This window comes from Hoplias malabaricus, chromosome 5 (assembly GCF_029633855.1).
Source record: "Hoplias malabaricus isolate fHopMal1 chromosome 5, fHopMal1.hap1, whole genome shotgun sequence".
Taxonomy (NCBI): domain Eukaryota; kingdom Metazoa; phylum Chordata; class Actinopteri; order Characiformes; family Erythrinidae; genus Hoplias; species Hoplias malabaricus.
In genome coordinates this window covers 59797070-59810398 of record NC_089804.1, presented here as the reverse complement: position 1 = coordinate 59810398, position 13329 = coordinate 59797070, and the positions used below count along the sequence as shown (strand labels likewise).

General features: G+C 44.8%; 1 protein-coding gene across 8 annotated transcripts in view; it reads right to left on the bottom strand.

Moving 5' to 3' along the window:
* The window catches only part of LOC136696236 (ankyrin repeat and SAM domain-containing protein 1A-like), a 59020-nt gene that overhangs the window by 36492 nt on the left and 9199 nt on the right, over window positions 1–13329 (bottom strand). For all 8 annotated transcript variants that reach the window (XM_066670440.1, XM_066670442.1, XM_066670445.1 and 5 more), the window contains exons 2-3: window positions 3877–3957; window positions 134–290 (exon numbers count right to left, since the gene is read on the bottom strand). In XM_066670440.1, coding sequence (XP_066526537.1) covers window positions 134–290; window positions 3877–3957 — 238 coding nt within the window. The remainder of the gene's footprint in view (window positions 1–133; window positions 291–3876; window positions 3958–13329) is intronic.

Genomic DNA, 13329 nt, shown 5'->3' with positions numbered 1-13329 from the left:
AACAGTGAGGCTGAGAAGTGAGAACAGCGCCAGCGAGAACACAGCAGGACGTCAGCAGAACACACAGCTAACATTAACATTACGATTCACAGAACATTCAGTGTAACTTCAGTGTGTGTGTGTGTGTGCTAACCTGTTCGTTTAGTTTTGGGTGGGATGGTCCTTGGTGAATAAGTAATCGAACGATGCGTTGGTCTCCCCTCCAAGCTGCGAGGTGCAGTGGATAACAGCCTTTATTATCAGCTACATTCGTTAGAGCATCATTCTTCAGCAAGAGCTCCACCACCTCACTGAAACAGAGTAATCATTAATCAACAATCATTAATAACAACAGCTCCACCACCTCACAAACAGAGTAATCAATAATCAATGATGATTAATAACAACAGCTCCACCACCTCACTGAAACAGAGTAATCAATAATCAATGATGATTAATAACAACAGCTCCACCACCTCACTGAAACAGAGTAATCATTAATCAATAATCATTAATAACAACAGCTCCACCACCTCACTGAAACAGAGTAATCAATAATCAATGATGATTAATAACAACAGCTCCACCACCTCACTGAAACAGAGTAATCAATAATCAATAATCATTAATAACAACAGCTCCACCACCTCACTGAAACAGAGTAATCAATAATCAATAGTCATTAATAACAACAGCTCCACCACCTCACTGAAACAGAGTAATCAATAATCAATAATCATTAATAACAACAGCTCCACCACCTCGTTGAAACAGAGTAATCAATAATCAATAATCATTAATAACAACAGCTCCACCACCTCACTGAAACAGAGTAATCAATAATCAATAATCATTAATAACAACAGCTCCACCACCTCACTGAAACAGAGTAATCAATAATCAATAATCATTAATAACAACAGCTCCACCACCTCACTGAAACAGAGTAATCAATAATCATTAATAACAACAGCTCCACCACCTCGTTGAAACAGAGTAATCAATAATCAATAATCATTAATAACAACAGCTCCACCACCTCATTGAAACAGAGTAATCAATAATCAATAATCATTAACAACAACAGCTCCACCACCTCATTGAAACAGAGTAATCAATAATCAATAATCATTAACAACAACAGCTCCACCACCTCATTGAAACAGAGTAATCAATAATCAATAACCATTAACAACAACAGCTCCACCACCTCATTGAACAGAGTAATCAATAATCAATTATCCTTAACAACAACAGCTCCACCACCTCACTGAAACAGAGTAATCAATAATCAATAACCATTAACAACAACAGCTCCACCACCTCACTGAACAGAGTAATCAATAATCAATTATCATTAACAACAAAAGCTCCACCACCTCACTGAAACAGAGTAATCAATAATCAATAATTATTAGCAACAACAGCTCCACCACCTCATTGAAACAGAGTAATCAATAATCAATAATTATTAACAACAACAGCTCCACCACCTCACTGAAACAGAGTAATCAATAATCAATAATTATTAGCAACAACAGCTCCACCACCTCATTGAAACAGAGTAATCAATGACCAATAATTATTAACAACAACAGCTCCACCACCTCACTGAAACAGAGTAATCAATAATCAATAATTATTAACAACAACAGCTCCACCACCTCACTGAAACAGAGTAATCAATAATCAATAATTATTAACAACAACAGCTCCACCACCTCACTGAACAGAGTAATCAATAATCAATAATTATTAGCAACAACAGCTCCACCACCTCATTGAAACAGAGTAATCAATGACCAATAATTATTAACAACAGCTCCACCACCTCACTGAAACAGAGTAATCAATAATCAATAATTATTAACAACAACAGCTCCACCACCTCACTGAAACAGAGTAATCAATAATCAATAATTATTAACAACAACAGCTCCACCACCTCATTGAAACAGAGTAATCAATGACCAATAATTATTAACAACAGCTCCACCACCTCACTGAAACAGAGTAATCAATAATCAATAATTATTAACAACAACAGCTCCACCACCTCACTGAAACAGAGTAATCAATAATCAATAATTATTAACAACAACAGCTCCACCACCTCACTGAACAGAGTAATCAATAATCAATAATCATTAACAACAAAAGCTCCACCACCTCACTGAAACAGAGTAATCAATAATCAATAATTATTAGCAACAACAGCTCCACCACCTCATTGAAACAGAGTAATCAATGACCAATAATTATTAACAACAGCTCCACCACCTCACTGAAACAGAGTAATCAATAATCAATAATTATTAACAACAACAGCTCCACCACCTCACTGAAACAGAGTAATCAATAATCAATAATTATTAACAACAACAGCTCCACCACCTCACTGAAACAGAGTAATCAATAATCAATAATTATTAACAACAACAGCTCCACCACCTCATTGAAACAGAGTAATCAATAATCAATAATTATTAACAACAACAGCTCCACCACCTCACTGAAACAGAGTAATCAATAATCAATAATTATTAACAACAACAGCTCCACCACCTCACTGAAACAGAGTAATCAATAATCAATAATTATTAACAACAACAGCTCCACCACCTCACTGAAACAGAGTAATCAATAATCAATAATTATTAACAACAACAGCTCCACCACCTCACTGAAACAGAGTAATCAATAATCAATAATTATTAACAACAACAGCTCCACCACCTCACTGAAACAGAGTAATCAATAATCAATAATTATTAACAACAACAGCTCCACCACCTCACTGAAACAGAGTAATCAATAATCAATAATTATTAACAACAACAGCTCCACCACCTCACTGAACAGAGTAATCAATAATCAATTATCATTAACAACAAAAGCTCCACCACCTCACTGAAACAGAGTAATCAATAATCAATAATTATTAACAACAACAGCTCCACCACCTCACTGAAACAGAGTAATCAATAATCAATAATTATTAACAACAACAGCTCCACCACCTCACTGAAACAGAGTAATCAATAATCAATAATCATTAATAACAACAGCTCCACCACCTCACTGAAACAGAGTAATCAATAATCAATAATCATTAATAACAACAGCTCCACCACCTCACTGAAACAGAGTAATCAATAATCAATAATTATTAACAACAACAGCTCCACCACCTCACTGAAACAGAGTAATCAATAATCAATAATCATTAACAACAACAGCTCCACCACCTCACTGAAACAGAGTAATCAATAATCAATAATTATTAACAACAACAGCTCCACCACCTCACTGAAACAGAGTAATCAATAATCAATAATTATTAACAACAACAGCTCCACCACCTCACTGAAACAGAGTAATCAATAATCAATAATTATTAACAACAACAGCTCCACCACCTCACTGAAACAGAGTAATCAATAATCAATAATCATTAACAACAACAGCTCCACCACCTCACTGAAACAGAGTAATCAATAATCAATAATTATTAACAACAACAGCTCCACCACCTCACTGAAACAGAGTAATCAATAATCAATAATCATTAACAACAACAGCTCCACCACCTCACTGAAACAGAGTAATCAATAATCAATAATTATTAACAACAACAGCTCCACCACCTCACTGAAACAGAGTAATCAATGACCAATAATCGCTAACAACAACAGTGTGTGTGTGTTACCTTTGTCCATTCAGAGCAGCGAGGTGTAGAGGTGTGTGTGTGTGTGTGTGTGTGTGTGTGTGTGTGTGTGTGTGTGTTACCTGTGTCCGTTCCGAGCAGCGAGGTGTAGAGTTGTGTGTGTGTGTTACCTGTGTCTGTTCAGAGCAGCATTGTGTAGAGGTGTGTGTGTGTGTGTGTATGTGTGTTACCTGTGTCCGTTCAGAGCAGCGTGGTGTAGAGGTGTGTATCCGTTGGTGTCCACACAGTTCACATTAGGAACTCTCCAGATGCTGAAGAAAAATAGAGAGAGAACAGTGTTACACCAACAGAGACCCCAGCGCAGTAGAGATCTCACCCTGCGCTACCTCACACACCCCCGCCCCACCTCATCCTGCACTACCGCACACACCCCCGCCCCACCTCATCCTGCGTTACCTCACACACACCCCTCATCCTGCACTACCTCACACACCCCTGCCCCACCTCATCCTGCGTTACCTCACACACCCCTGCCCCACCTCATCCTGCACTACCTCACACACCCCCGCCCCACCTCATCCTGCACTACCTCACACCCCCCCGCCCCAACACACTCTGCACTACCTCACACACCCCTGCCCCACCTCATCCTCCGCACTACCTCACACACCCCCGCCCCACCTCATCCTCCGCTACCTCACACACCCCCGCCCCAACACACCCTGCACTACCTCACACACCCCCGCCCCAACACACCCTGCACTACCTCACACACCCCCGCCCCAACACACTCTGCACTACCTCACACACCCCTGCCCCACCTCATCCTCCGCACTACCTCACACACCCCCGCCCCACCTCATCCTCCGCTACCTCACACACCCCCGCCCCAACACACCCTGCACTACCTCACACACCCCTGCCCCAACACACCCTGCACTACCTCACACACCCCCGCCCCAACACACCCTGCACTACCTCACACACCCCTGCCCCAACACACCCTGCACTACCTCACACCCCCCCGCCCCAACACACCCTGCACTACCTCACACACCCCCGCCCCAACACACCCTGCACTACCTCACACACCCCCGCCCCAACACACCCTGCACTACCTCACACACCCGCGCCCCAACACACCCTGCACTACCTCGCACACCCCCGCCCCAACACACCCTGCGCTGCCCCACCTCATTCACACCTCACAGAGATGGAGACACACACACACACACACACACAGATGCACATACAGACACACACAGAGAGACCCACACACACACACACACACACACACACAGACAGACAGACAGACACACAGACAGACACACACACACACACACACACACACACACACACACACACTTATCCACATCCTGAAACCAGGAACTAATGAGTCAAATCATTTTCCTGCCAACTTTAAACTAGTTTCTATTTCAGAATTCATTTTTCTGAGAAAACACACACACACACACACTCCAGCAGGAAGTGTACTCAGTTTTACTGACCCTTATGGTTTAACTCTCAGATCAAAACAGTGAAGGGAATAAAGGCTTTTACTGAAAAAGTTCAGGATTAAAACTAAATCAAATAAATATAAATAAATATAAATAAATACAAATCTGAACCACCCTCTCCACACAATCTAATCTTACAGGCTGCACATACCTACATAAACCACACCCACTTTACTCTGATTGATAGTGCTTGTCAGGGGTGTGTGTGGAAGGCTGTGAATGAGATGTTATCTCAGTCCTAGGGGGCGCTCTCCTGTGGCACGTCTGTCTGATCATGCTGTCTTCTGGGGGCGGGGCCTAATATTTAAACAATAAAATGGTGCTAAGAGAGGGGATAGTGAGGGGACAGTGGAGCTGAGAGAGGGGACAGTGGAGCTGAGAGAGGGGACAGTGAGGGGACAGTAAAGAGACAGTGAAGCTGAGAGAGCGGACAGTGAGGGGACAGTGGAGCTGAGAGAAGGGACAGTGGAGCTGAGAGAGGGGACAGTGAGGGGACAGTGGAGCTGAGAGAGGGGACAGTGGAGCTGAGAGAGGGGACAGTGAGGGGACAGTGAAGCTGAGAGAGGGGACAGTGGAGCTGAGAGAGGGGACAGTGAGGGGACAGTGGAGCTGAGAGAGGGGACAGTGAGTGTAGTAGGAAGCGGCTGACTGACTGGTGTATATGTTTATACTTTTAATCACACTGACACACACACACAGTCTGAGAATATAAAATAATTTAAACTCAGAGGAAGAGGAAGTATGTTCGGTTACTCCAGACTCTTTAGCCCACACTGTCCACATCTCTCTCTCTCTCTCTCTCTCTCTCTCTCTCTCTCTCTCTCTCACACACACACACACACACACACACACACAAAGACAGAGAGAGCGAGAGCACCGACCTACAGTACACTAACCCTACTGTACACTTCACTACTGTACACTACACTACTCTGCTGTATCTCCTCTACTGGACTCTACTCGTCTGTTCCCCTCCTCCTCCAGGTGAATCAGGTCCTGGTTCTGGAAGCGGGTTCTTGTTTAGTGGCTGTTCTCTCGTGGTTCAGAGCGAGTCGAGTAGGGACTAAACCGTGGCGTGTAAACCTTGCAGAGCGCTGATCGTCCAGAGAGAGTCGTCACTCTACGCCACGCAACGCAGACGACCAGCACCAACTCTCCATCTGTAAAATCTCCAGCTGCAGCAGAGATCACGTTTGTTTTTATCCGACTCACGACGGCAGCTCGTAAAATTACGCCGTGGTCTTTTGAAGAGGTTCAAACGCTCCTTGGATCGGTGGCCGACAAAAGAATCCAAAGAATCTAAACTGATGAGCTGTGTTCAGTCCCAAACAACAACACGGCCATACACCACGAGTAAACAACGCTTAACGTTACCGCCGCCGTTGTCATTTCCAAAGCCCGCTGTTCCTGGTAGAGACAGGGTTTTGAGATGACACTCAATACATTTTGGGAGGGGGAGCTGTGGGACTGGAAAACTAAACAGGAACCAATCAGAAAGTAGAGACCAGAGAGTCCAGTGGAGATCAGTACAACTACTGGAAAGATTCATTAGCCTGGGTGCTAGAACACTGCTGCTAAGTCGTTCTAAAGTTTCTGCAGAAGACACTAAACCCCTGTGTTAATGTGGAAGGTGCTTAACGTGTGGTTTCCTAAATTAAATGCTCTTCCACAGTGTTTCTGTCTGTTATTTGGCCCTCATCCAGAGCTGGGAGATTTAGGGAAGCCCCTGTTCTAAAAAAACACTCAGAAAACCCTGAGAACCCACCACAGGAACGCTGGAAGCCGTGTCTCTGGAAAGGAACAGCTGTTCCAGGACTGAGTTTCCAGTTGAAGTCAGTGGTCTGAGCTCAGTGAGAGACTCCCGAGACAGAGAGAAGATCAAAGGTTTAAAAAGGGTTTAAAGCTGAAAGCAGCAGGAAGCGCTGACTGTGCCTTTAACCACAGTGCACCAGCCAATCACTTCCTCTCTGAGGCGCTACAGTGGAGCTTCACCACACTGGAGATCACACCAGCCCCAAACAGGTCCCACACCGGCCGACACACCTGCCCCATTATCACACTGACTCCCACCTCACACCCCCATCCCCCGACACACCCTCCACAACATCACACCGACCCCCATCTCACACCCCCATCCCCCGACACACCGGCCACAACTCACACCGGACCCCTATCTCACACCCCCATCCCCCGACACACCATCACACTGAACCCCACCATCCCCCCAAATCTCTGGCACCCACCTCATCTCAACCACCTACAATAGACTCTGCACTAGCCACTTATTTAAACATGGCCGCCCCGAGTAAGGGACCCACTCTATGGAGTAGCACTGAGTGATATTTAAAATGAACTAATGTGATATTTCTTTATTTAATAATTAATCAGTTTTTAATGTGGAACCCTAGCTTCTCTAACCTCAAAGCCATGTTTGCCCCCTATGTCCCCCTTTACACACAAAGTGGCAGTGTATTTTAAATGTTTTCTATTTTAGCAGCTCTTTATTTAATTGGTTTTGATTATTAATTTGAAATGTGTGCAGAGTGAAGTTCCTCTCACGATCACATTAACTCAGTGAACAAAGTGACACCTCAGTACTGACCTCCTCTCGGCCACAGAGAAGTGAAACTGCCTTCTCCTCACCACAGCTCCACAGCAGAATGGCTGTAACAGCAGCTCTCACAACTCACGCCACTCAAACATCTAGTGCCACTCACCCAACTCTCGCAACTCACTAAATTCTCAACTCTCGCAAGCCTCCCATGAACAGGTGTTGTACTTAGCATTTAGCTTCAAACACTGTATATTGTACATCTATTTTGCTGTGCATAATTGTTTTAAACAGTCCCAATGCTGCTGAATTGTCCATGTTAAATACATAAATAAAAATTCATACATTTCTCACAAATCAATCAATTCACACAACTCGTGCAATTCTCACAATTCACACAACTCTCGCAAATCTTGCAACTCTCACAACTCACAAAACTCACAAAAGCCACACAACTCACAAAACTCAAGCAACTCACACAACTCTCGCAATTAACACAACTCACACAACTCTTCCAACTCTTGAAACTCACTGTACTCACAAAACTCAAGCAACTCACACAACTCTCGCAACTCACACAACTCTTGAAACTCACTGTACTCACACAACTCACACAACTCTCGCAACTCCCACAACTCTCCCAACGCACACAACTCTCAAAACTCACAGTACTCCCACAACTCTCGCAACTCACACAACTCACAAAACTCTTCCAACTCTTGAAACTCACTGTACTCACGCAACTCACAAAACTCAAGCAACTCACACAACTCTCCCAACGCACACAACTCTCAAAACTCACAGTACTCCCACAACTCGAGCAATTTACACCACTCTCAAAATTCTTGCAACTCACACCACTCTCCCACCTCACGCAACTCTCATAACTCACGCAGCTCTTACAATTCACGCAACTCTCACAACTCATGAAACTCACACAACTCTCCCAACCCTCACACATCTCACAAAACTCTCACAATTCACACAACTCTTGCAACTTGCTCAATTCACAAAACTCTCACAAATCACACAACTCTCTGAACTCTCGAAACTCACAAAATGATCACAATTCTCATAACTCTTGCAAATCTCGCAACTCACACAACTCTCTCAACTCACACAACTCTCACAAGTCACACAACTCACAATTCTCATAAGTCAAACAACTCTCTGAACTCTTGAAACTCACAATTCTCACAACTCTCATAGCTCACCCAACTCACACGATTCTCACAACACTCACAATTCTCACAACTTTTGAACCTCACACAATACTTGCAAATGTCACAACTCACACAAATCACACAACTCTTGCAACTCTTGCAACTCACACAACTTTTGCAACTCTCACAGCTCACCCAACTCTTGCAACACACACATCTCACACAAATCTTGCTACCCCTGCATCCCTCACACCTCTATCAACTCACAAAAATCTAAATTTTCACAGCTCTTGCAAATCTTTGTACTCTTGCAACATATCTCTCAACTCTCTCAACTCTCACAAATCTCTCAACTCTACACTGTGAACTAAGTACTGTAGTGCATCCTCTCGGAGTGCCATAGCAGGCCTGGCGGGGGACTCCAGTCTGGACTTGGGGGGCTTGTAGCGGGGCTGTAGCAGGGCTGTGTGGGCATTACTGCATTGTGGGCACTGTGAGCTGTGGAGTATACAGTTGGCTCGTGGCCAGGTCATGTCGTAATGAAACACATTCCTCCTTCAATCAGAGTCTTACACAACAGCGACAGGTTTCAACATGAGCTGCAGTACAACAACACCACGAGGTGCAGAACAGCCCAGGAATCTGCTCCATATTCTTTCCTCAGCAGCACAGCACCATCCTGGGGAGCCCCCATTGCCCATCCCCACTCAGCGTTTCAGTCTGTTTATACCACCTACATGGTGTCAGGACAGGTCTCCATCCCCTCTCTCACTGCCTGCTGTCCCTCTCTGTACAGCGCTCAGTGCCTGGCCCCAGGTCTATGGGTCCAGGACAAAGGAGAACACCCCCCACCCCCTGACCCCACACCCCTTTTCCAGCCAGGCCCACAGTCCACTTAAGGTTATACTGCCTGATTTTAAATCTCTAAAGTGTTAGTCTCAGATTCACATGTCCACCCTCCTCCACCACGTCCAGCTCCACTCACTTTAAGCTCCTGCCATCAGCTGCTGTGAGCCACTCAGGAGACTCTCTGGGTTTTAGCTGTTCTTGCTTTCTCCGTTTTTACTTAGTGCTCTTATTTCTCCGTGCCCGTTGTGTCTGGTTTGCTGAGTTTAACCTCGTCTTTGTGCTCTCAAAACATGGGTCCAGCGCTGTGATTGGACAGACTCAGTCTCTGTATTTGACATCAGAAGCGGAGCAAAATCAGAGTGGGGTCTTGATGTGTGGGTTGGTGGCCACCAGATTCACACTTTAATATGAACGTGCAGTGAACAAAGACATTTCTGAATGCCTCCTTTAAATGTGCTGTGAAAATAACGTTTACTTTATGCACTACACCCTGCAGAACAGGTTCCTGACAGGTTCAGAACTGACTGAGAACCACAGGGGGCACGTCCGACACATACACACACACAAACATTTACAGACACTCAAACACAAATATAAAAAATAAACAAATACAAAAATAAAAACAAATACACAAACTTAAAAAAATGAAAAAATACAAGCACAAACAAACAAATACATGAAGCCATTCCCCACATGTCAGCTCTTCATGGCCTCTCTAGACCGGCTCCGTCCACACAGCGGGTCTCCAACAGGGGGCGGCCATGTTTAACACAGGCTCAGTACAGAAGTCTGACCCCTCGTGAACATTAGTGTGGTGTTTGAGTGACACTGCACCTACGTTCTCTATAACGAATCATGGTTATCACAGACAAGGTTCTAGACTCTCTCAGGAAATAAATGTGTTAGACACCGTCTAGAATCTTTCTGTAGTGAAACACATTTCAGTTACAGAATAGAACTGTACCATGTCCTGTTTAGTCACATACTACTGTTACATAATACATCCCTCTCTCTTTATCCCACTCTCTCTCTCTCTACTTTCTTTCCCTTACTTTTCATTTAACTCTGTCAGCTTCTATCCTTATGTTCTCTCTCTCTCTCTTTCACTGCTCTCTCTCTCTCCCTCTCACACAGTGTTCTCTCCCTCACTCTGTTGTCTCTCTCTCTGTTCTCTTTCTCTCTCTCTCTCTCTCTCTCTCTCTCTCTCTCTCACACACTGCTCTCTCTCTCTCCCTCTCACACAGTGTTCTCTCCCTCACTCTGTTGTCTCTCTCTCTCTCTCTCTCTCTCTCTCTCACTGCTCTCTCTCTCTCCCTCTCACACACAGTGTTCTCTCCCTCACTCTGTTCTATCTCTCTCTCTCTCTCTCTCTCTCTCCCTCTCACACACAGTGTTCTCTCCCTCACTCTGTTCTATCTCTCTCTCTCTCTCTCTCTCTCTCTCCCTCTCACACACAGTGTTCTCTCCCTCACTCTGTTGTCTGTCTCTCTGGGTCAGTGTGGATTAGTGACTAAGATGGTAATGCCATTAACTCGAGAACTGAGTCACACTCTGGTTCCACCGTCTGAGAATCTTTGCCGTGTAGAACGTTATAAACTACAGGAAATTATATTCCAATTATATTCCATTATGAAATAATATTCCAGTATTAAATTACTGCACTGATGCTTCGGCACACAACATTTAGCCCCGCCCCCTCCTTTTCATGACGACCACAGAAGACCGATCTGGACACAGGCTGCTCACGCTCACACGGTCTGTGTCTACAACGACATGCTGTTGGAGCACACGCAGAATGGGGCCTCTCTCTCTCACTGCTCTCTCTCTCACTGTTCTCTCTCTCTGTATCTCACTGTTCTCTCTCTGTGTCTCACTGTTCTCTCTCTGTGTCTCACTGTTCTCTGTCTCACTGTTCTCTCTATCTGTCTCACTGCTCTCTCTCTCTGTATCTCACTGTTCTCTCTCTGTGTCTCACTGTTCTCTGTCTCACTGTTCTCTGTCTCACTGTTCTCTCTCTCTGTCTCACTGCTCTCTCTCTCACTGTGTCTCACTGTTCTCTCTCTCACTGTGTCTCACTGCTCTCTCTCTCACTGTGTCTCACTGCTCTCTCTCTCACTGTGTCTCACTGCTCTCTCTCTCTCACTGTTCTCTCTCTCTCTCACTGTGCTCTCTCACTGTTCTCTCTCTCACTGTTCTCTCTCTGTGTCTCACTTGTCTCTCTCTCTGTCTCACTGTTCTCTCTCTCTGTCTCACTGTTCTCTCTCTCTGTCTCACTGTTCTCTCTCTGTGTCTCACTGTTCTCTCTCTGTGTCTCACTGTTCTCTCTCTCTGTCTCACTGCTCTCTCTCTCACTCTGTCTCGCTGTTCTCTCTCTGTGTCTCACTGCTCTCTCTCTCACTGTGTCTCACTGTTCTCTCTCTCTCACTGTTCTCTCTCTCTCTCACTGTTCTCTCTCTCTCTCACTGTTCTCTCTCTCACTGTTCTCTCTCACTGTTCTCTCTCTCACTGTTCTCTCTCTCTGTCTCACTGTTCTCTCTCTCTGTCTCACTGTTCTCTCTCTCTCTCTCTCACTCTCTCACTGTTCTCTCTCTGTGTCTCACTGTTCTCTCTCTCTGTCTCACTGTTCTCTCTCTCTCTCTCTCTCTCTCTCTCACTGTTCTCTCTGTGTCTCTCTCTCTCTCTCTTTCTCTCTCACTGTTCTCTCTCTATGGTTGACAGCAACAAATCAGTGTTCTGATTGGTTCAACTAAAGCTTTCATACTGGTCCATCAATTGGCGTTAAAACAGGGTCTTAAATCCACAGCAGAGATTCACACAAATTTCAAAACTCCTCAGAAATGTTTCCTCGGGCACATTTTAATCCGTTTGAGAGACGTCCTGATTCACGACATTTGATTTAAAAATGCTAATCCTTTTTACACATTTAAAAATTATTTCAATACATTACTAATATTTTTTCCACATTTGTGAATTTAATTTATTATTATTGTTGTTGTTTTAAATTTGTGCATTCCAATACACAGCACTGTCCATCACTGTGTCCACTGTCCACCACAACACTCTCCACCACAGCACTGTCCATCACTGTGTCCACTGTCCACCACTGTGTTCACTGTCCACCACAGCACAGTCCCTCACTGTGTCCACTGTCCACCACAACACTCTCCACCACAGCACTGTCCATCACTGTGTTCACTCTCCACCACAGCACTGTCCACCACTGTCTCCACTGTCCACCACAACACTCTCCACCACAGCACTGTCCATCACTGTGTCCACTGTCCACCACAACACTCTCCACCACAGCACTGTCCATCACTGTGTCCACTGTCCACCACTGTGTTCACTGTCCACCACTGTCCACCACAGCACAGTCCCTCACTGTGTCCACTGTCCACCACAACACTCTCCACCACAGCACTGTCCATCACTGTGTTCACTCTCCACCACAGCACTGTCCACCACTGTCTCCACTGTCCACCACAACACTCTCCACCACAGCACTGTCCATCACTGTGTCCACTGTCCACCACAACACTCTCCACCACAGCACTGTCCATCACTGTGTCCACTGTCCACCACTGTGTTCACTGTCCACCACTG